The 24,776-nt window shown below is 45.9% G+C and overlaps 1 protein-coding gene and 1 pseudogene across 1 annotated transcript in view; one reads left to right on the top strand and one right to left on the bottom strand.

Annotated features, from left to right (window-relative positions):
- The window catches only part of RAD17 (RAD17 checkpoint clamp loader component), a 416,585-nt gene that overhangs the window by 43,652 nt on the left and 348,157 nt on the right, over window positions 1-24,776 (bottom strand). The window contains exon 14 of the mRNA XM_086960823.1: window positions 3,052-3,198. Within this exon, the coding sequence (XP_086816949.1) occupies window positions 3,052-3,198 (147 nt within the window). The remainder of the gene's footprint in view (window positions 1-3,051; window positions 3,199-24,776) is intronic.
- LOC147726778 (mitochondrial import inner membrane translocase subunit Tim23 pseudogene) lies at window positions 20,618-21,170 on the top strand (annotated as a pseudogene).

Here is a 24,776-nt window from a genome sequence, read left to right as displayed (position 1 = left end):
ACCAGGCTATCGAAAGTGCATTCCCCAATGACCCTTGGTGGTAAAGCCTGCTTGCATAAGACCGGCATTTCTTGTTGGTCTGTGTGGCAAATAGATCTATCGCAGGCTTGCCCCACTGTCGGAAGATCTTGTCCAGAACCTGCTGGTTCAGCTCCCACTAGTGACTGACTGAGGATGACCTGCTTAGTCTGTTGGCATTTTCGTTTAGAAATCCTGGCAGGTGTTCTGCCTGTAGTGAAATTCCATGATGGATCGCCCATTCCCAGATTTCCTGAGCTTCCTGAGACAACGGGAGAGACCTGGTTCCCCCTTCTTTGTTCACGTACTGCATGGCCGTGGTGTTGTCCGTCCGGATGAGAACTTTCGAACCTCTTAGACGAGGGAGAAAAGCCTAAAGAGCCAGTTTGATTGCTCTGAGCTCCAAGAGATTGATGTGGAGCAGACGAGTCTGAGGAGACCAATGTCCACTGACATGTAGGTCCTGTAGTACAGCTCCCCAACCGTCCAATGACGCATCTGTCGTCACAACCTGAGGAGATGTATCGCTTTCGAAGGATAGACCTTGGGACAAGTTCTCCTATTGTGTTCACCATACAGCAGCTGTTTTCATTGCTGAGGTGATGGCCCGTGAACCTGTTTCCACTGGATGTCCAATTGCTCTTGAAGAGGACGCATCCTCAATCGGCAGTGTGGAATCAGAGGAATGCATGAAAGTAACAGCATATTGAAAGACACCTTCTTCTTTGTACCTCTAGCGCCATGATCTGCAGTTTTTCCTGTCTCTCCTAGGTTGGGAAAGCTTTCATGAGCTTTGAGTCCAAGATGGCTCCCAGGAAGCGTGCCCTCCTGGACGGAACCAGAGATGATTTTTCCTTGTTTAGAGTGAGACCCAAATTCTGGAAGAGGTTTGTGCACGCTCTGACCGCTTCCCTAGCAGCCACCCTGGACGGAGCTTTTAGCAACCAATGGTCAAGGTAAGGAAAGACATGAAAGTGATTCTTCTGTAGAAACGCAGCTACCGGTGCCAGCACCTTCGTGAAGATTCTTGGGGCTGAGCGAAGTCCAAAGGGTAAAACCCTGAATTGAAACTGGCTCTTGGATACTGTGAATCGTAGAAACCTTCTGTGTGCCGGGTGAATCGGTACATGAAAGTACGCATCTTCGAGATCGAGCGTGGCCATGAAATCCCCTGGGTTGACAAGACGTAGAATGTCTTGAAGAGAGACCATCCGGAAGGATATGGAGATGAGATAGGTGTTGAGCTCCCCGAGATCTAATATTGGGCACCATTTCTCTAGTGTCTTCCTTACCAGGAAGAACCTGGAATAGAATCCTTCTCCCCTCTGGGCGGGGGGAACCGGCTCTATCGCTCCTTTCAAGAGCATCTGATGAACTTCGAGCCGCAGAAGACGTAGACGTTTTGATGGAATGGCAGCAGGGGCTTGGATGGTGGGATTTGCGTAAATTCCAGAGTATGGCCCTTTCGAATGATGTTGAGCACGCATTGGTCTGATGTTATCGTGGACCAATTAAGAAGGTATTGTGAGACCCTGCCTCCTACTAATGACTTTGCAGAGGTGGGTACAGAAGGAAGAGCCAGGAGGCCGCTATTGTCTCTTGGACGCATCACGACCTTGGCGAGCCTGCTTTCCTCTGTTGTTAGGCCTTGAGTCATTCGAAGACTGACCGTGCCTCTGCTGGTACGGTTGGCGGTACTGTTGTGAACCTGAGCCATATGATGAGTACCTTTGCTGTTGATAAGAGCCTCTGTAGGTGGTGCTCTTGCCCTTCGAACCCCTAAAAGGAGCCTTGCGGTACTGAAGCGTACCCAGAGACTTAGCAGTCTCAGTATCTTTTTTAATGTCTTGGAGGGTGTCATCAATCAGCTTTCCAAATAGTGCTTCTCCATCAAAGGGCAAATCCGAGATTTTATTTTGGATTTCGGGCCTGAACCAGGTCGCCTTAAGCCACCCCTGGCGACGAAGAACTGCAGCTCCAGGTAAGGAACGAAAAGTTGTCATGGCAATATCCATGGCACAGTCTATGACTTCCATTGACATTGCCTCCCCTTCTTGCAAGATCTTCTTTGCCTCGGTCTTGGACTCTGGAGGAAGTTGGTCTAGATGTGGCGCAATATCACACCAAAGTTGGCGATCGTACCTGCCCAATACCGCCAAGGCATTTGCCGCTCTCACCAACAAACTCGCCACTGAAGAAAATCTTTTTCCGGCGTTGTCCAGCCTCCTGCCCTCTTTATCTGGATGAGTCTTCGAAGGAGCCGAGGGGTTGCAAGACTTCCTTTGTGCTGCTTGTGAGATGACCAAGTCCGGTCTTGGGTGCCCCGTCAAAGACGCCGGAACATGGCTTGAAAAGGGCCTTCTTTTCCTTTTCAGACATCCTGGAAGGAACAGCTAGAATCCTGGAGAAAAAAACCTGAAGAAAACTTCTGAAGAGAAGAGTTTGAGCAGAGCTCAAGGAGACTCCCTAGCACAACGTGCGGTAGAAAATCTGAGGCTCTGAGGTTCCTTCAGGAGGGTTCTATGGGGTGAGGCTCTTCTGATTGGCTGATGCCTAAGTTTGGTCTCTTTCACAAAAAGAGGCGGATATGCTACAAAAGGGAATGAGGCCTAGGCCTGTTTCTTTCTCTTTTGTACCTACTGCTATGTTACTTTGTTACCGAGATTCCCATTCCGACGACGGGGAATGATACAAAAGCATGGGAATCTATGAAAGTTCCAATACTGGGGCAATACTGGAGAGTATTTTACAGTGTGTGTCATACATATAACCATGGGTGAGTACCAAACGGAACCAATGCAAGGTATATCCAGGAAATAAACAAATGTAATAAACATTTCCAATGAAATAACACCTTTTTTCCGTTCAAGGAGCTAGCAATATTATTGGCAGTTAAAGGTTAACAGATTATGAAACTTCTGCTTTTCTGACAGCATTTAAAGTCTTACCCAGCATTTAAATTCAAATCGTGTTTGATAGTAACATTACATTGCATCTAGCATATGATGCCTTCTGGTATGCACCAATACTAACCTTCTTATTGATCAAAAGCCACTGTGGTTTATGTAAAGGTTTAAATCCCACTCCTCCTTGGCCAAGTGCAGAAGTTCGTGCTTTGTTCGAATGGATGACTCCTCTGGTGGCCACTGATGCACTGTATTCATTCAGCGTTGATCGAGACTAAAACACAGTTTGAGAAAATGAATACAGCACAGCTGCATTAATAATCAATGTCTTCAAACTTAATTACAGTGTACCTATTCTATGTAGTGATTTTCTACTAGTCCCAAAGCTAAATTCCTTCAGAATCATTGTTTGTCCTGCTTCGGTGGTATTGGAGGGCAGCAGAGCTCCTTTGCATCACAAGGTAATTCAATTTGGAAGACAGGGTCCATACACATCTTTATGACTCCTACACATTCACTGGTTTTCCTTGTATGAGTTCATTTTCTTTCAGTTTACATTACGTATGTAGACACAGCCTGGTAAGCATGAAGACGGAATGACCATCTGTAGGAAGTGGTTTAAGATGCCAGACCTAGTAAGGTGAGTAGAAATAGCGTACTACTTACCTGTAAGTGTCTTTGGGTTCATTCTTGACCACCTAGAAAAAAATCTACAAACCTCTAAAGGCGAGGTGAATGGAGGTTGCTCAATGCGACAGTTGAAGCAGCTGAGACTTGATTTGCCAGGACAATCCAGTGGTTATTGTCTGGTTGGAGGAAGACTCTTTGATGTCTTAAACAGGGGATACCAACCTCGCAAATAGCAGGATACAGGCAAAGCACAGAGAAGGATTATGTTACTTACCCAGTAAGCATCTATTCTTGGCAAGAGGAGCTGTAGATTCACATGCTTTGCATACTTCTGCCATCTAGTGTTGGATCTAGATGTTTGCAAGTTGTCTTCCTTCGAAGAAGTCTTTCCTAGTCACGAGTTAGGGTGCCTCCTCTTTTCGGTTATAGAGCGCATGGGCATCAACTCCATTGTTAGATTGTTTTCCCACAAGAGGGTGAGAGAGGAGTAAGAAAGTGCAGTATAGAGATGTCCATGCGGACGAATATATAATCAAGAACTGCAACAGCTATAGGTGTCAGAGGAGGCAGGTAGGTGCATGTGAATCTACAGCTCTACATGCCAAGAACAGATGCTTACTGGGAAAGTAACAATCCGTTTGAGGCATGCGTGCTTTAGATACACATGCTTTGCATAGACTACAAAGCAGTATACTCCCAAAGCGGTGGCTAACCTGTAGATAATGCAGTAGTTTGAAACAATGTTTTAAGTACTGCTTGACTTACATTAGCTTGTTGGTGTGCTAACACATCTACACAATAGTGTTTGGTAAATGTGTGTGGTGTAGACCATGTAGCTGCCTTACATATGTCAGCTAGAGGAATGTTACCTACAAAAGGCCATAGTAACCCCTATTGTGTGAGTGGAATGTGCTCTAGGGGGTATGGATAAAGACAGTGGCAGTGCGTCCATTAAGGGCGCTGGGGCGTTGCCCCCCTACCAGCCGTCCGGACCGCAGCTCCCTCGGCTTTTGTGAACTTAAGTAAACTGAACTCTTAGTCAGTTTACTTAACTTCAGTCAGAGATCGATGCATCATGACAATGCCTGTGAGTTAGCATGACATCGGACCGCCCACCTGGGCGGCCCGACCCCGACGTCATGCTAACTGACAGGCATTTACATTGTCACACCAGGGGCAGCAGCACAAGTGCGCAGGAGTGGGGACGGAGGGCCAATTTTTCTCCGTGCCCACGCATGCGCACTAGTGCCTGCTGTGGCTGGCGCAAGGCTCAAGCCTCCGTCTTCTAATGGGCTGGGCGGGCAGAGAGTAACTGTGCCCTAAGGCGCCAGGATTGGCTGTGAAGGATCGGCGGATGTTCCTGTAGGCGGCTAGGCGCCAACAGCAATGGGACCTAGACCCCGGAGCACAGACGGCGCGAACCTGGTAAGTTTTAAAACGTTTAATTTATTAACCCCCGGCCCTGCGCGACATGACCCAGGCTAATGTAAGCCTACGTTGCTTTAAGACTAGTGTTCTCCTGGTGGTGGGTGATTTATGTTAAGACTAGAGACGGAGTTTTGTGAATGATTCGGCAATCGGCCGCCTTGTCTATTCAATCCTGCATGCTCACAGTATATTTATAGATAGATTTCTGGCACGGAACCGCTTTTCTCCCTCATCTGATGGCAATATCCCAGGCCCTGGTGCCTCGGGCTCTGTAATGTGGCCGGCAGGTTTGGAGCAGCCAAGTGGAAGCATCGTCTGCAGAGTGGCAGATGGTAAAAGATATCATGAAAGGCCCAAGCATCATGTCAAGCCAGCTTCCTGCCTGAAGCATCCACGTTTAACAGGAACTGCCTGCCCGGTACTGCCCGTTTGGTTCAGTTTGATCTTGAAATCCGGCCCTCTCTTTGTTTCTGCCTAGAGAGGGTCGCTCCTGCGCTGAGGGCGGTTTCAAGGTCCCACGCTGTCCTTTCCAGCTAAAGAAATTCTTCCTAAAACAGAATGTTGCCAGGGGGACGGAGCGACCGTGCCATGCTGGGACATGAACATAAAAGACTGCAGGTGTTGGTAGTTCAGAGGGATAACACACCCGCTGCAGAGAGATCTGCGTGTTACTAAAAATCACTAGTAGGAAAGAGGTTCACTCGGACTGTCATCGTCTGAGGTTAGTTAAACCTTTATAGCTGCGATCGGCACGTTATTTATATTAAGCTACAGGTCCGAGTAACACATACATCCTGTGCTTGAAATGGAAAAATAGAAGTGCAGGTACTCTGTACCAGAGTACCTGCTAGTTTTTGAATAGTGCCGGCACTCTCCAATTAAAAGCATTACGTGTCTCTGGGGATTGCCTGTACTCTCCCATTGAAAGAATTACATCTGCCTTGATACACACGTATTAACCTCTCTTTACACATCTGCAAAGGGCTTCTAGTAACACAGCACACCCAGAGAGGAGAGAGAAATTTGGAGGGGGGAGAGGGCGAGTCAGGGGAACAGGTTCTTCTTTGATGGAATACCAGATGAAAATAAAGCGCATTTAGATTTTAGCCCATTACTACCTTTTGGAGACAAGTTCATGGGGAGCCAGGAAACTTATTTGTCGATGTTTGTTTTGGTTTACCTGGCTCTAACAGATCGTGGTTGAATGATGTCAGTCTTCGGGGCGCAAACACGGCTGGGGGCAATTGCAGAACATCTTCGCATGCAGTGACTAACAGCCTACAACTACAATAACGCCAGTGTCTGTGGGGAGGTTGCTTGCATTCTCGGGTCTGTGCTAAGCACCCCCACCTGCTCAGAGGCCCCAGCAGACGTGGTGTTATCTACTGTAGTCTGTCACCAGGCAATGCCAGGCCTAGACAGGCTGTAATAAAGGAAACCTATTGAGTGCAGTGCAGTGAAGGGTGAGTGATGTCTGTGTGAGTGCAGGGTGAGTGATGTGTGTGTGAGTGCTGGGTGAGCAGTGTGCCTGTGTGAGTCCAGGGTGAGTGATGCCTATGTGAGTGCAGGGTGAGTGATGTCTGTGTGAGTGCAGGTTGAGCAGTGTGCCTGTGTGAGTCCAGGGTGAGTGATGTGTGTGTGAGTGCTGGGTGAGCAGTGTGCCTGTGTGAGTCCAGGGTGAGTGATGCCTGTGTGAGTGCAGGGTGAGTGATGCCTGTGTGAGTGCAGGGTGAGTGATGTCTGTGTGAGTGCAGGTTGAGCAGTGTGCCTGTGTGAGTCCAGGGTGAGTGATGTGTGTGTGAGTGCTCGGTGAGCAGTGTGCCTGTTTGAGTCCAGGGTGAGTGATGCCTGTGTGAGTGAGAGTTGACCAGTGTGCCTGTGTGAGTCCAGGGTGAGTGATGTGTGTGTGAGTGCTGGGTGAGCAGTGTGCCTGTGTGAGTCCAGGTTGAGTGATGCCTGTGTGAGTGCAGGGTGAGTGATGTCTGTGCGAGTGCAGGTTGAGCAGTGTGCCTGTGTGAGTCCAGGGTGAGTGATGTGTGTGTGAGTGCTGGGTGAGCAGTGAGCAGTGTGCCTGTGTGAGTCCAGGGTGAGTGATGCCTGTGTGAGTGCAGGGTTAGTGATGTCTGTGTGAGTGCAGGTTGAGCAGTGTGCCTGCGTGAGTCCAGGGTGAGTGATGTGTGTGTGAGTGCTCGGTGAGCAGTGAGCAGTGTGCCTGTGTGAGTCCAGGGTGAGTGATGCCTGTGTGAGTGCAGGGTGAGTGATGTCTGTGTGAGTGCAGGTTGAGCAGTGTTCCTGCGTGAGTCCAGGGTGAGTGATGAGTGTGTGAGTGCTCGGTGAGCAGTGTGCCTGTTTGAGTCCAGGGTGAGTGATGCCTGTGTGAGTGAAAGTTGACCAGTGTGCCTGTTTGAGTCCAGGGTGAGTGATGCCTGTGTGAGTGCAGGGTGAGTGATGCCTGTGTGAGTGCAGGGTGAGTGATGTCTGTGTGAGTGCAGGGTGAGTGATGTCTGTGTGAGTGCAGGGTGAGTGATGTCTGTGTGAGTGCAGGGAGAGTGATGTCTGTGTGAGTGCAGGTTGAGCAGTGTGCCTGTGTGAGTCCAGGGTGAGTGATGCCTGTGTGAGTCCAGGGTGAGTGATGTCTTTGTGAGTGCAGGTTGAGCAGTGTGCCTGTGTGAGTGCAGGGTGAGTGATGTCTGTGTGAGTGATGTCTGTGTGAGTGCAGGTTGAGCAGTGTGCCTGTGTGAGTGCAGGGTGAGTGATGTCTGTGTGAGTGCAGGGTGAGCAGTGTGCCTGTGTGAGTCCAGGGTGAGTGATGCCTGTGTGAGTCCAGGGTGAGTGATGTCTTTGTGAGTGCAGGTTGAGCAGTGTGCCTGTGTGAGTGCAGGGTGAGTGATGTCTGTGTGAGTGATGTCTGTGTGAGTGCAGGTTGAGCAGTGTGCCTGTGTGAGTGCAGGGTGAGTGATGTCTGTGTGAGTGCAGGTTGATCAGTGTGCCTGTGTGAGTCCAGGGTGAGTGATGTGTGTGTGAGTGCTGGGTGAGCAGTGAGCCTGTGTGAGTCCAGGGTGAGTGATGCCTGTGTGAGTGAAAGTTGACCAGTGTGTCTGTGTGAGTCCAGGGTGAGTGATGCCTGTGTGAGTGCAGGGTGAGTGATGTCTGTGTGAGTGCAGGTTGAGCAGTGTGCCTGTGTGAGTGCAGGATGAGTGATGTCTGTGTGAGTGCAGGGTGAGCAGTGTGCCTGTGTGAGTGCAGGGTGAGTGATGTCTGTGTGAGTGCAGGGTGAGCAGTGTGCCTGTGTGAATCCAGGGTGAGTGATGTCTGTGTGAGTGCAGGGTGAGCAGTGTACCTGTGTGAGCCCAGAGTGAGTGATGTGGATGGGTGATTGCTGGCTTAGTAATGTGTCAGGGAAGGGTGAGTAATGGGTCTATGAGTGCAGGGTGACTGTGCCTATGTGAATGCAGGGAGAGAGATGTATCTGTGCAAAGAAACTTGTCTGGCTACTCCCAGAGATGTATTTGCCAAGCCACCTCTTTCTCAAATGTGCTTGGGAATACACCATTTGCCCACCCTTTTTTCAAAACGTTCTCGTGGGAGAACCCCCGAACCCCCCATAGGTGGTTCGGCCTCGCTTGCTGCACTCGCTCGCCACAGTGCAGTATTTACGCCTCACCACTTTCAAATGTCACCAGCCGCCACTGGATAAAGATCTTTCAGCTTTTGCATAGCATGTTTGAATGCATTAAACAATCCATCTTGAAAGGCCAGATTTAGCGATGGGATTGCCTTTGTGAGGTGGAGCAAATGTAACAAACAGTTGTTTTGTTTTGCGAAAATCTTTGGTCCTATCTATGTAGTACAATAACGCTCTTTTGACATCAAGCGTGTGAAGAGCCTGTTCTGCTACAGAATCAGGTTGACGAAAAACACAGGTAACTCAACAGATTGGTTTATATGAAAAGCAGAAACCACTTTGGGAAGGAATTTAGGGTTGATGCGAAGAACTACCCTGTCTTTGTGGAGCTGATAGAAGGGTTCTTCCAAGGTTATTGCCTCTAGCTCACCAACTCTCCTTAATGAAGTGAATGCAATGGGGAAAGCAACTTGAAAGAAACCTCACAGGGCAATTGTGCAATGGTTCAAAAGGTGGACCCATAAGCCTTGTAAGGACAATGTTAAGATTCCATACTGGTGCAGGGGGAATTCTTGGTGGTATTACCCTTATCAAGCATTCCATGAAAGCTTTAATTAATGGAACCTTAAATAGTTATACATGCTGCCTATTCTACAAATACAAAGCTACCGCTGCAAGCTGCCAACAAATAGATGTATAAGCCACTCCAGTTTGCAGTAAGAGTAACAGGTAACAGATATTTTGTATTGAAGCATCTTGAGGATTGATTTTGTTGTTATTACAGTAGACAACAAATCTTTTCCACTTTGCTGCATAACAAGCTCTGGTAGTAGGCTTTTTTGCTTCTTTTAGAATAGTCATACAGTCTGGTGATAGATTTAAATAACCAAACTCTATGAGTTCAGGATCCAGATCCCTAAGTTAATTGTTTCGGGATTTGGATGTCTGATTTCTCCATGGATGGTGTACCATGGTTGACGGGCCGTGCGGGAGCTACTAGAATTAGTGTGAGGGATGTTTGCCTGAACTTCCGAGAGGTGAAAAAGCATAGGCAAATATCCCTGACCAGTTCATCCATGGCGTATTCCCTCTAGAGAGCAGGTGTGGGAACCTGGAGCCAAAGTATGGGCATTTTGCGTTGTCGACTGTGGCGAACAAGTCTATTTGTGGGAATCCCCATTGTAGGAGTATGGAAGGAGAACTTGGGAATGAAGTTCCCACTCGTGAATTTGCTGCCTCTTTCTGCTGAGGAGATCGGCAATCTGATTGTTTACCCCTGGAAGGTGTTTTGACAGCAGATAAATTCTGTGATGCATTGCCCAATTTCAAATGGCTTGAGAGAGGCGTGACAGCTGCAGAGTGTGCCCCCCTGTTTTTGTACATAGTACATTGCGGTCATGTTGTCTGTCCGGACTAGGACAGCTTTGCCTATCAAATGAGTTTGAAAAGCTTTGAGCGCTAGAAAGACTGCTAGAAGCCCTAGGTAGGTGATGTGGAGGATTTTGTTGCTTCACAGGTATTATATTGAGTAATATTGGAGATGGGCACCCCAACCTGTCAGAGACACGTCTGCTGTAAGCACGATGTGTATAATACAGTCCTTGTGATACATTTTGTGGGTTCCACCACTGCAGAGAGCGATGGGTGTGGCCATCTACCAAAGCATGTTAATTGACCCAGGTACTAATTCCACTGACGTGCTAAGCACTCTTGTAGTGGACGCATGTGGAATCTTGCATGGGGGACAATTGCGATGCAAGACACAATCATTCCCAGCAGTTGCATGAACACTCTGGCTGGTGATGTTTTCTTGATTTGAAACTGTAGTATCATAGACTGAAAGTTGTGAATTCTGGCTACATTGGGACACGCAAGAGTATTGATAGTGTCTAGAGTGGCCCCTAGGTAAGATTTCCTCTGTGAAGGATGCAGGTGAGACTTCTGTGCATTGACCGTAAAGCCCAGTTGATGAAGTAGGTCTATTGTGGTCTGAGAGTGTTGTTGACAGTTTTGGTAAGTGCTGGCTTTGATGAGCCAGTCGTCTATGTAGGGGAATAGGTGAATATGTTGTCTTTTGAGATGAGCTGCGAATACTGCCAGGCATTTGGTAAATACTCTGGGAGCAGTAGTCACTCCAAATGGGAGTACTTTGAATTGGTAAAGTTTGCCTGCTATCACATATCTGAGGTATTTGCGATGAGCTGGATGAATTGGAACATTAAAATATGCGTCTTTTAAGTCTAGAGTTGACATAAAATCTTCTTTCTGTAAAAGTGGAAGTACCTGTTGAAGGTTTACCCTGTGAAAGTTTACCCTCTGACAGTATATATTGGTTTAACTCCCCGAGATCCGGAATAGGTCTTTTTGGGGAAACCTTGAATCTGGATACTGTACTGGGACTGGTTCTATGGCTCCTTTTAGTAAGAGAGATTGCACTTCCTGTTTGAGCAACTGTAAGTGGTCTGGAGACAATTTGTGAGAGCGAGGCAGAATGTTTGGAGGATTGGTGGTAAGCTCCAGGCAATAACCATGTTGGATAATTCCGGTCACCCATTCCTCAGTTGTTATAGATTGCCAAATGGGGAGAAATTGTTGAAGTCTTCCTCCGACAGGGGTGGTATGGTTGAAGGGAAGCATGGGGAGGTCACTGCTTATTAGGGGAAGGGGAGTTACGGGGTGTGGTACCCTTACCATTGCCTTTAGAGTTGTTTCCTCTATATCCTCCCAAAAAAGCCTCTTGAGGAAGAGGACTGGTTATTACCTTTGTAAGAGGAGGTGTTCTGTTCTGAGGATGTGGTTTTGACCCTGCTTGGTAAAAGGAGCGATGAAAGGAGCCTCTGTTTGAAGGAGACTGGAGAGGTCCCATGGACTTACCCACTTCAGTGTCCTTTTTCATTTTTTCAAGCGCCTGAACGACCTCAGGACTAAAGAGATGTTTTTTGTCAAATGGTGTATTTACAATAAATTGTTGGACTTCGGGCTTAAACCCGGAAATCCTTAACCAAGCATGTCTTATAGTGTTGACCTCTCTAGCTGCGGTATCAGCAGCATCTAGAGCACATCTTATTGAAGAATTGGAAATGAGCTCTTCTCCATTTACTAAATCTTGACCTTTGCTTTATGCTCATCTTGGAGATATTGGAGCAATTGCTCCATTTCATCCCAGATTGCCCTTTCATATGTGGCCAAAAGGCCCTCTGTGTTTGTAATCCGCCAGTGATTGGCACCTTGAACTGCTATGCGTTTGCCAGAAACATCTATTAGCTTGGATTCTTTGTCTGGGGGAGGAGCATCCCCTGAGGTTTGAGAGCATTGAACACTACCAGTGAGTCTAGTGGTAACTGGCCCTTAATAAATATTGAAAGATGCCTTTTACTTACACCAGTTTACATTGTCGATATTCGACCGCACTCGTTTAAAATGAGTTTATGTAATCTATTTACTACAGCACGCGTGGGTGCGTTTATCAGGGCCTTGATACTGATTCAGTTCATCTATACCGTACTGTGGGCTGCAAGAATTAAGGCTTGTTACATTTTTTTATCCACCCCTGTCCATCCGTATGATATACCGCTCTTTCTTTGTTGTTTACAGCTTCGAGCGTGTGCCCCATTCAGTGTGCCTTATTAAGTGTGGTCCTGGCAGCAGGAGATACTATTATTGACGCGTTAAATGTAATCACAATCGTGATCTCTTCTTGAAGTCACCAACAAGGTAGATCGGGGCTATCTGGTCTCCAAAATCTAATATGTAGGGACGTGTGTTTGCCTTCCATTATTAATATTCTGACGGGCTGGGCCCCTAGCTTTCCCTTCGATCCTTGTTAGCTAGGGTGGACGGAAAACCGTGGGAGATGGACCTACAATATAATCCACCGCCACCGCCAGCTCCCATGGACTTTTTGTTTGAGGCTAAGGGTACAAATACGACCTTTTGTTGCCAAACATAATAAGAATCTTTGCATACTATCTGCCCCCCACTTGTACAAGAAGTCTCATGTTTCCAGGCATACCGAATGTCAGATGGCCGGCTCATGTGCTTTTTTACTTTACAGAGCAGAACTTTACTGTCTCTGGGATCCATCAAAGTAAACCTATACATACGACGACAACGTTGGGTTATATCCACCCATTGGTTTTGTGGCCTTGCAAACCTGTAATTCAACCACCATTAAGCCCCGATAAGCACTTTCTGCCATCGAGCCTTGATGTTTTTGTCAGTTGACGGGAAGGGAAGCATAAGTATATTTGCAAGTTCTGAGCTTATCTATTACTTTATAGGAGTACGGTACGAAATACGCTGATGTGCAATTTTTGATTACACCAACTGCGAGCTTCTCCTCCTACAAAAAGCTTTCCGAGCAAATTCTGCGCCTATACATCAGGAAAGTTGGGATAATTCCCTTAGCACTTCATTAAGAAACTCCCAGTTTGGAATTCTAGGTAGGTAATACATTGAGTAGCCCAATTCCATATATATGCCTAGCTGAATAATCAGGTAATGTATTATATGGCCCTGTAGGTCTCTGGGCTGTCAGGTGTCAGATAGTTTGTGATCATTCTGGAACTGGTTCTTTGTAGTTACACATGCCATTGATATGTTGTTTTTTTATATTTTTTAAATGTTTCCTTTCCCCTTAAAGCGTCAAGTTTCTGTGGTTCCATTCTTCATTGCATTTTCATGGATTATTGTTATTATAAAGTCTGAAGCCCACTAACAGATGACCACGTTAATCTAATTAAGAGAATTTGGAACATGTGAATGTACATATGAATTGTTTAAGTGAGTTTACGAATTTGTCAAATCAATTAGGTAAATGTTTCTTCTTATAAATTGTTTCAGAGTTGTGCTGCTGTCCCCATCTCTTCTCTATTGTGGCCTGATGAAGGTGTGGCCTAAGTCCAGGCCGAACACCGAAACGTGCGTTGGAGCTTGAAGATTGTCCCAAAACTGTGTCATCTGGTCTCAACTGTGTATGAGACCCTGTGGGACCTGAGTCATCTATATCAGTTGGCAATTTGATCGTGTTGTGAGAAGGATGAATGAATTTTGTGGACGTATGTGTGCCTTAGTATGATTGCTTGAAGGGATGTGTGGGATATGGGTTGAATGAGTTGGATATTTATTATGTAGATGTAAGAATTTTCTAACCTGATGTTTGAATTGATAAAATAAGAAACCCATAATAAAGGTCACTTGTTAGACCCGATCTTTTCCAACATCCCCCAGATTACAGCCAAACCCCCCTTGCCCCTATTATGGTCAGACCACTTCCTAGTTCCTTTTTCATGGGAATTTCACCAAGGAGGAATCAAGGTCCCTTGTTCCCGTACGCTTCAAAGGCCATGGCCAAGGCTGTCAGTAGACAATTTGTCAACTGCTCTCGAAAAATCTGCTCCCCCTACAGAATCCGATGTTCTACAGGCAGACATAAATTTTCGAGACTGGCTCACTAATTCCCTGGATTCGGTTCTGCCTCTTAAGCTCTGCACAAAAAAGAGCAATACGTTCAAATCTCCCTGGTTCTCGCCTGAACTAAGAGAACTCAGGAAAGAGTGCAAAAGAGCCGAGCGCGCCTGGCGCAAAGACTGGGCACCTATTCACAAAACCGCATATAAAGCAGCCCTTAAACTTTACAAACTAGGACGACAAAAATCTAAAGCTGCCTTTTTTGAAGAAAAAATTCGTCTCTCTTCTAATTCTTCCAGAGAAACATTCAAAATTATGAACATGCTTCTTAAAGTCCCAGCCCCCTCTTTGGTCCAGAATGACCCAGTACTGAGATGCAATCAGTTAGCAGAATTTTTCGACACCAAAATTCGGAAAATTCTAGATAGCCTCCCTCAATCCTCCATCACTGAACTCGTCGAGATCCCTTCCCCTGACCCTACCTGTCCCCAACTTGAGGCTTTCAGTCCCATATCCAAAGAAGATTTTTGTAATATCTTTTCCACTATTAAAAGCGGCTCTCCCTCAGACCCAGTCCCGATGCACATTCTAAAGCAAACTTTAAACATCATTGCCCCGGTAGCCACGGAGTTACTCAACTCGTCGCTATCCTTGGGCATAGTGCCCCCGAGCTGGAAACAGGCCAGAGTCAAAACACTTTTAAAGAAACCAGGACTAGACATCTCCGATCTGGCCAACTTTCGCCCGATCTCGCTTCTACCTGGACTGAGCAAAGTGGCCGAAAAAGTGGTGAATAAGCAGATCTCCGAGTACCTAGAGGTTAACCATCTCCTCAGTGACTCTCAGACTGGTTTTCGCCCGGGTCAGGGCACAGACACCGCCCTTTTGGCGGTGACTGAAGAGGTAAGATGCATCTTGGATTCAGGGGGATCAGTAGCTCTGATCCTCCTGGATCTGAGTGCCGCATTCGATACTGTGGATCATGCTGTCCTGGCCCAACGCCTGGCCCTGCTGGGCATTACAGGATCAGCCCTCAAATGGTTGCAGTCCTACCTGGAGGAGAGATCCTTCAGGATCTGGGAAAATGGGTCCATGTCAGAGCCCTTCCCTCTTCAGTGTGGGGTGCCGCAGGGCTCCTCCCTCAGCCCCACACTGTTTAATGTCTACATGGCCCCGTTGGAGAAGGTGATAGCCCCATTCGGGGTTAAAGCTATAAGTTATGCCGACGACACGCAGCTTGTCGTCTCGCTGTCGCAACATGAGGGCAGCCCGGTTGATCTCCCAGACTGTCTTACAGCCATTTCCTCCTGGATGTCCAGTTCAAAACTTAAACTAAATGGATCTAAGACGGAGATCATGCTCCTAGGCAATCAATTCACCTCTCTGCCCCCTGAGATGTGGCCTGCCTGTATGGGAGATCTTCCACCCCCTAAGCAGCAAATAAAAAGCCTAGGGATTTGGTTCGAACCCCAACTGACCTTCAAGACCCATGCGCAGAAAGTGGTTGGAGGCTGCTTCGGCCTGCTCCGGGCAGCCCGGAAGGTACTTCCTCTCCTTCCGTTTCAATCTAGAAAGCTGTTAATCCAGGGTTTGATTTTGTCCAAACTGGATTATGGTAACTCCCTTTTCCTCGCAGCCCCTCTTGCTACCATCAAGACTCTTCAGCGAGCTCAGAATGCCGCAGCCAGGCTGCTGATGGGGGCGCCGAGACGGGCCTCAGCCAAACCATTGCTGAAAGCCCTGCACTGGCTCCCCATCCAAGAGCGGGTCTCTTTCAAGTCTCTCTGTATTGCACATAAGACCTTGCAAGGTAAAGGCCCTCCAGCCTTGAGAGGATTGATCCGACCTTACAAGTCGACCAGGGCCCTTCGCTCGGATGGAGAAAATCTGGCCATTGTCCCACGAGTGAGGAAAGCACGAACAGGAGGCCGACGGTTCTCACAATATGTGTCAAACAAATGGAATGCTCTCCCTAGAGAACTCCGAATGGAACCGGATCACCTGAAATTCAGAAGAGCACTTAAAACCTTTCTGTTCCCTACCACCCTCTAACCTTGCTTTCGTTTGAGTTCACCAGGTTCAGATTAGGATTAGCGCTGGGACGCTCCAGGGCAGCCATGCGCTCTATAAGTCCAAATCAAATCAAATCAAATCAAACAAAATAAAAATGAAACTTTTTTTCTAACTGTGGTCCTTTTGATGTTATGATATCGGCTGTTTTATTGAGCTTTTGACTGATTGTATAAGTTTGGGACTCTATATGAGCCTATATATTTACCAGACCTAGGCAATAGTTTTGCTTTTTGGTTGTGTTTTCGATTCGGTCCAGAGCCAGAAGGCTTCACTGGGTGTTTCGGAGCCGAGCCGGAAGGTGGGGCATCGGAAACGTCATCTCGGTGCACACCTTGGCCAGAAGGCACAGGTAGTACTGAAGCCTTGTGTTTTTTGTGAGGGGATTGACCGAAACGTTGACCAAAACGATACGTGGGAAACGCGTACGAAACAATAAATTCGAGTGAGTATTGCGCACCGAGGGGAACACGAAGAACAGTTTCGCACCGGAGCGCAGCAATACACATCTGAACCCGATGGCGGAAAAAACTAATTAACAATGGAGTCAATGCCCATGCGCACTATCACCGGAAGGAGGAGTCACCTCAACTCGTGACTAGGAAAGACGTTTTTGAAGAAAAACATCCAACACTAGATGGCAGAAGTATGCAAACATGTGTATCCATAGCACACAAGCATGGAACACAACATGCGTTCTGAAAATGCTTCAACACCAAAAGAAAAAGTGGTGGCATTTTGAATTGGTTACAGGAGCACCTCCATAGTTGATCATTAAATGTATGCATCTTGGCCCAGTTCTCACTAGTAGTATTTTTCAACAGACTTTATCAACCAACCAGATGGTGTGATGGACAATCAACATACATAATTCTTGACAGAACTAGGGAACTAGGGATATCGCCCCTACCTACTTTCGTATGAAAACATGGTGATTGTATTGCGTTCTCTGATGGGCGCACATATGTTTATCCCATGAAGCAGGAATATTTTGATGGCTAGATGAAGTACCCTAAAAACCAACAGGTCGATAAATGCAGGCTTCCTTTTTGAGACGATACACAGCTCTCAAAAGGTCTGCATGAATGCACCATCCTTCCAGGGAGGCAACTGTTATCACAGTGATATCTTGCTTGGTGGTCTCAAGCAGGTCCCTTAGGGAACATTCTGGAGGTCAGATCACAATAGTAATGCCTTTCATGCTTTCTAGTATGCAACTGTTATCTTCCCACAAACGTACTATCAGAATCCATTGATTTGGTTTGTCTCGCTAAGCATCCCGATCCTGATTCTGCAATAATGCACATTTTGCATGCAGGATTAAATGATCTGTGGAAGCACCTTGTTTTGCATAGTGTGTATTATCTCTTGAACTATAGCTTTCAATACTGCAAACACTGTGTGGCACAGAAGTGACTATATTGGAGACTGCTTCCAGAAACAAGGTCCGTGCTCACAGGTAAACGAGTTTCACATGCTGACTTTGAGGCTAAGTTAATAGAACAGGGAGAAGTTCTGGAATAAAATACTGCATGAGTGAAAGAGGACACCTTTATGAGACAGCCGTCCAAGTACAAAACTACGTGGATACAAAAATGCCATCACCACTACTAGGTATTAAAAAAACATCCACTATGCAAATCTTAGACTGCACAATAGCACTATGCACAATTAATTACCAACTGTGTACTGCGGGTGGTCTGACACAAGCTATGGTGAGCCACCTTCAACAGACAGTCATCAAAGTATAGGAATATAAAGATGCCAACCTATAACCAAGTGCTGCAACCTAACCACTGACTTCACTTTTGTAAAGACCTGAAGAGCAGATATGAACCCAAAAGACAGGACCGTAAATTGATAATGGGCTGTATCCACCACCAAGCACAAGTACCTCCAGTGCAACCTCTTCATCAGGATGAGAAAATCTGAGACCGGCAAGTCAAGGAACAACATCCAGTCTTTCAGCTCTAGCACAAAGAGTAATGTGTTCTGTATACAAAGGTCCCGAATGGAAAGGAAGACCCATCATTCTGGGGAATAAGAAAATTACAAAAATAGTATCCCTGCCCTATTTCAGTTTCAGGAACCAACTTCCTGCTGCAAAAATAGAGGCATGGTGGTCCAAGGTGACTGAAGGGAGAGGGGGAATGGGAGTAAGCAAGTACTCAAAGGAAAAGAAGCAGCTTTAGCTGACACTCCGCAGGACCCAACGGGTCCAACATGACAGAATATCTACTTTCCAAATGAAGGGACACATTTTTCTCCAGGCTGCACGTGTTCCCTCAACCACCAAACCCCTGTAGCTCAGAAAGAGCTTATTGAATTGTTGCACAGGATGTGAGGGATGATGTGGCTGAAAGGGAAGATACAGAAATAGCCCTTCATCTTGCAGTACTGGTTGTGGAGCTTGCATGCCGGAGAAGCTAGCCCCAGGGATTGGACCATGACTTGTTCCTGCTTGACGTATTTTAGGGCAAAGTCCAATTTGTTGCTAAAAAAAAACGAGCACCATCGAAGTGCGTATCTGGGAATCCAGTGTAGCAGTGGTTTGTAATGAAAGAGCTCAAGGTCCTAGTCACTGATTCCACCATAATCAATCAGGTACACAACATTTGTTTCGCCGCTTCCTGCTTATCTCACACAGCCTTAACAATATGGTCACATAGATTATTGGGAAGATTTGATATGACCAACTGTGTTATTTTCTACAAGCCATCAGAGCAGTGGGCCAAGAAGCATGTTGCATTCATGAGTGAAGGGCATGGGTCCTAGAAGAAAATACTTTTTTCTCATTACCTCAACTTTCTTTGATTCTCTATCAAGAGGAGAAGCTAGGAAGAAGTTAGGCTTTTGCATGGAAGAAAAAGGATGCCTGAACCATAAGACTCGCTGGGGAGGGGGTGGGATGCCACAAACTTTGGGCTCTCAGGGGCTGATGTTGGGCGAATGGGCCGTTTACCACAGGGGCAGAAGCTGGCTTGTCTCATGCTGCTAAGATGCGGTACATTGATGCCTTACTGTAGGGGAGCAACCATTAATGAGGCAACTTTCTCAGTAGGAGAAGGGTGGACAATCAAGGAACACCTCTCGAAAGATGTTCAGGTCACTAGCATTCTGTAGTTATCACCAGTGGGAAGGGTGAGAGAGGAGATGGCCCACCTCACTGCTCTCATCATGATAGACTATGTTCAGCATCAAAAAGGAGACCGAATCTGAGCCAAAGAGCTCCACTAAGCCTGCCAAAATACTTGCTGCAAGGCAAATGCTTGTAACTGCTGTGACCCACGTCTAGTCAGTCAGTCAAAAGCTTTATTATTGGTTAAAAACCATAAAAGCACATGTATACACAATTACAAATAAAAAAAATAATTTAGGCAATATAATACAATCATGAAACAGGCTATGACCCACGTCTAAATCTGACCAGAATGACCTTAGTCTTTGGAACAATATTCAGATGCAACAGTTTTGAAAACTGCAGATGGTGTGGGAACCAATAAGGCCTTCGGGGCAGGGATCTGTACAGTCAACAATAGGACATCGTCATGCAGAGTTTCAGCAGGTGCGACTTGAGCCTGGAACTGGTGGCTGGAGCTCAATCAAGGACCCTGATGGCTCCAGAGGGAGCCAGGTGGAGTTTCTGGGAAAGAAGGCCAGTATCACTTGGATAAAGGCCATGCTTTGCACAAGATCAGAGCCAGGTGAAGGAAAAGCAGGAAGAAGATAATAAGAATGCATGCCCGGACCTGGGTCAAATCCGATTCAGGTACCACAAGGTCCAGTCAACGGAGTATGAAGCCACAAACTTTGGTATGGGAACAACAAAGGGATACTGTGACAATTTTCTGAAAAAAATCGTGCCAGCATATTCACTTTACTCAGGCATATAGGAGTTAGATCTTTCCTTAAGTTCAAAAGAACTTATTAACATGGAAGCTAGGCAAGTTCTCACTTCTGGGTTGTGAGTAGAACTTCTGGGGCCTAGCAGGTCATTGAATTTAAAAAGGCAGTGCAGGCACTAGATCAGTACCTGGCAACATCTCCTAGTTATTCCAGCTTACTTCACTTCCACCAGTTTGTGATCTCTCAGTTTGTTATAATTACCTGTCTTGGTTGCCTGCCCCTGCTTCTTCTCTCAGCTTCTTAGTGTTTATCATGTTTTCAGTTTACCCCTTTTGTGCCTGCTAAGTTTTTTTGCTCCCTTACTTTTGTGTGCTCTGAATCCAGAAGTCTTCAACTTCTCTCTATCTCTGCAGTAAGTCTGTAGCATTTGTATCAGTTCCTCTATAGAAAATGTATCACATCCTTCAACCATCCTGCTGAACATATTGCTCCATTGCAGCAGTAACAAATCTTCTTTTTGGCCATTTATCTCCAAGTCTGATTCCTGGTAGGCATGGGGCTAGTTACAGTATGTCCCTGCTGAGCTAGAGGTAAGCTGTACACGTCATGACATGAATGAGACAGATCAGCAACATGGACACTGGCGGGCCCAATTATTCGGGAAGCTGCAGCAGTCTGATTGGTGGGAACCCGGTACTCTCACAAGGATCTAGCAGGAGTGCAGTTAACTGGAACAAGCACCCTGTCTCCCCCTTTAAACATGAATCCGAGATACCTTGTGCAGGACACAGAGGAATTTATTTTACCCACACGAGCTAGCAAAATGCACAGCAGTTTTGGAATGGCTTTTATCACTATTGGAGGATGCTGCATAAAAGGCACTGGGTTTGCTGCACTGAATGGATTATGAATGGGGTTGCAGGATACTCGTAGCATGTCCAAATAGAGAAATGTACAGGTTTTTAACATGGTGATGAGACAAGAACTTTGGGCGAACACCTGGGGGTCTCTGGCCTTACTTTTCTGTGCATTTGGTGTTCTCATTGAAAAGACAAAAGGTGCAGAAGATGACCTGAATACTGCAGGAGCTGGAATGCTGACAGGCATGATTTATAACTACACTAAAGTAACCCCTGGCGTTACTCGTGAAGGTCTGATCCGCCTAACACACCAGTCAATATGCAATATATAACAACTGGGCTCACATGAAGAGTTCTTTATCACAACAGTCACTTTGAAGAACTAGAAATGCCACTATAAGTTTCTTCTACAAACTGTTTTTCCACAGTGGTATTTGACTTTTGATATATAGTTAATGTGACGCACGGAAGACTTTAGGCAGGGCTGGTGAGGATTGCAGCTTTGCTCCTGTCACTAAGGTGTCTTCTAGAAAATACCAGGGTGAGCAAACCGGCCACTGTTGTGTCGATTAGCAGCAATCTGGCTTTCTGCCTTCGAGGAAACCAGGATCAGCCAGTCCTTAACTGTTTGTGGATGGGGTCCGTATGATTCTTTATTCATTAAAGTACCTCATACCAACATCTATGGAGCACTGGTGTTTCTTGAATTTAACATCCTTTATGTGCCTCTAGTGCACCATTTTTGGTAGGCCTCTGACTACTCATCTTAGCAGCCTACTTCCAAGACTTGACTAGCCAAGGTAACCCACAGCAGTACAGAGAGCGGAAACTGGAACTATGTCTCTTACCCACATATTCATCACTAGCCCACACCATGAACAATTTTGCCTCCTTGATGAGCTTGGCATGCATGTGTCTGCATTTCACATATGACAGAGTCGTGCTTATGGCCCAGGGGCATAAGGAGATACTGTGTGGATTTTAGAACAATAGCTACCTGCAACAAGAGTGTTATCTCTGGAATACTGGCAACTTAGAAGGGGACATTTCTTCACAATGAACACTTTGGAGCACCTCCAGATCTGTGTTGAAGGGCGTGAGAAAAAAGGAAACTATGTCAGTGCGCAAGTGTAGTGCTTTGTTCATCTAAGTGACGCCATGACCTGAGTGGTTTCCGAAGGTGAGAGTATCATAGCACGACCTGATGGCACAGGAAAGTTTCTGCAAAGTTTTCAGATGCAGGCTGGCATCTGAAGGGATTCAAGAGGTGAGGAATCTGCTAGCAAATGTATACATCAGAACTAAACTTTTCGAGCAAACTGAAGAGGAAACGCATGGCATGCCACAAAAAGTGAAAAAAGCAGGAAGTCTCAGATGCCTTTATGTGATAGTAAATACTTCCCTACAGCCACTGTTCCCTGTAACCTGCGCGCCTGCGCTCCCGCGCACCTCTGTTCTCCTGAGCGTGCAGTCCTGTGTGTGAAGCGCGCACACACAGCACATCCCAAAAGAGTGTTCCTGCGCCGTAAGGAATAAAATGCTACTGCACTGGCTGCCTTTCTATTCTAAATAGTGCGCGGTTGTCATGCTGATTGTGGGCCTTTCGAAAGTATTTATGTTATTCACAGTGCCCATCAAGGGCTGCATTTAACAGAAATACTTTCAAAAAGCAAACAATCAGCCCCACAGCTGCGCTCTATTTAGAAAAGAAATTTGCCTTTTGAAAGTATTTCTGTTAAATGCAGCCCTTGATGGGAGCTGTGATAAACATAAATACTTTCAAAAGGCCCATGTTCAGCAGAAATCACTTACTGTTGTTCTACAAGCTTCTCAGACCCATTCGCATCACTCCTTGAACCTGGTAATTAATTGACCATCCATTCCCTCCCAGGTTTCCACGCGCTCACTTTAAGGACTGCAGTGTCTCACAGGCGCATTCCACCAATTACGTGCAATTAACTGTGTTCATACCCAGTAAGTGTACCTTTATCACTTATCGTCGTGCTTTGTCCTCGCGCCTTACCTGCTCTCATTTCTTGATTAGAGTTCATAACGGCTTCCATATCAGCGCAGCTGCGTTCAGAATTTTCCTGTCATTCTTCACAACAGCGCCACTCCCTTCCCTGACTGTATCTAATTAATTATGAACTTCGAATGTTGCCCAGTTTGCAAGTGCATTCTTAACTGTCAGATCTGGTTTACTCTGTTTTTCCGACTACTAATTATGACCCTCTGGCACTTTTTCGTTTTCTTAATTACCTATTTTTTTAATGACGATTTACTCTATGATATGCATTGTATGCATGAGCTAAATATGCATATTTACTCAATAGGGAGCCTTTAAAATTAAATAGTGACTTAACTGTGATAAATATATCCAGGGATCAGACTAGGTTATATTTATTATTTTTTCCTTTTCTCCCCCCCTCCCCCTTCCAATGATTTTAGATTCAGCTTGCTCACCAATGTTTGTCCTGATGATGAACTCAAATGAGTTCAAAACACTGTCGACCCCCAACAACATGAACTCATTTTACTTTGTATAACTTTTCGAAGGAGTTCGCACTACTGTTGTCAATGCGATGTTTTATTTTAATTTCACCTTCACTTTTCACACCACGCTGCTTGTCACTTATTATGTGAGCTCCTGAATACTATTGTTTTTGAATAAATACCTGTATATACTTGACCCTACGATTTCCTTTGTATATTACTTATCACTCCCTTTCCAATAATTAATTTCCCACATTCAATTGTTAGTGCCCCCCCAAAGGGTCACTCCTGAACGGACCTTTAGGCATCATCAGAACCATTGTTTCCATAAACAGCGTAGACAGATGAGGTGCATTGTTGGTGAGTGGTGTTGAGGGAATTCATGTAGGAGGAGGAAATTGGGGGAGGGGGCGCCACTGTTGCATAGTGTGGATCAGTGCTTGGGCCAGCCTTGGCTGGGAGTGTTAGCCCCCCCCTGAAGTTCGGGTCTAGTTGGTCCCCCTGATCACAGCATCCGTCACGGGCTGCATTTAACATAAGTGCTTTCAAAAGACAGCCCTGCATTTAGAAAAGAAATGCAGCAAGTTTTATATAGGGCAACCTCAGCCCAAAGGCATTGGAGCGATTTACATGATTTTTTATATTTATCCATCTCTGAAGACGGCAGCTCGAGTATTAAGCCACAACCTTTACCACAAGAACAGAAACATTTTCAATATTCTATACAGCTTTATGTCACAAACAACCATTGACAAAGCCAATAGTCCTGGCTTTTGGTAGGTGTAATGTTACTTGTATTATATATCTGGATGCAATGTCAGAAGAAGCTAAATATCAGTCTGCTGGGACACTATGTAAAGCACAGATTTTTAGCTTAATTGCTTTTTAAGCCACGCCATTAATTGAATTGGTCACGCCTCTTTGAGAGACCCCCAGTTTTTTCACCCTACTTATTTATTTATATAGGTTTATAGAGCACAAACTTGATCCCGAAGGATATCAGCCCTGTTCCACAAGCACGGTCGGGCTCTTGGCGCACATAGCCTCTGCTGCAGTGCAGAGAGACCTTACTCTGCCGCACACAGGGAAAAAAAATTAGAGGGAACATTGCCTACAGCTAGACAGACGTGGCTAGAAAATAAGCAATGTCTGCATCTGTGACACTTTGGTATGAATACTGAAAGTATCTACCATTGTATTCATGATGATGCTGAAACTATAGATGTTATCCATTAGTGAGATTATAAATGGAATTCCAGGTGTAGCTCGCCACTAGAGAGGGCAACTATTAGCGGCAGTAGGGATCTAAATGGATGCAATGATGTCATTTCAGATGTGTTCAATCCCAGTGAGATTCAGACATGGAGTTCATCAACAAAGTGAGAAAAGACAGAAAAATCTGGAAGAGACAGAGCCTTGAGATATCACACAGCTGGTAAAAACCAACATCCACATTTGTGTTCGCACCATGGGTGCCATGTACGGCTCCTG

The sequence above is a fragment of the Lissotriton vulgaris genome, chromosome 3_1 (genome assembly GCF_964263255.1).
Source record: "Lissotriton vulgaris chromosome 3_1, aLisVul1.2, whole genome shotgun sequence".
NCBI classification, from domain to species: Eukaryota; Metazoa; Chordata; class Amphibia; order Caudata; family Salamandridae; genus Lissotriton; species Lissotriton vulgaris.
Note: the sequence above shows the minus strand (reverse complement) of the source record. Positions and strands in the feature narration are given on the sequence as shown.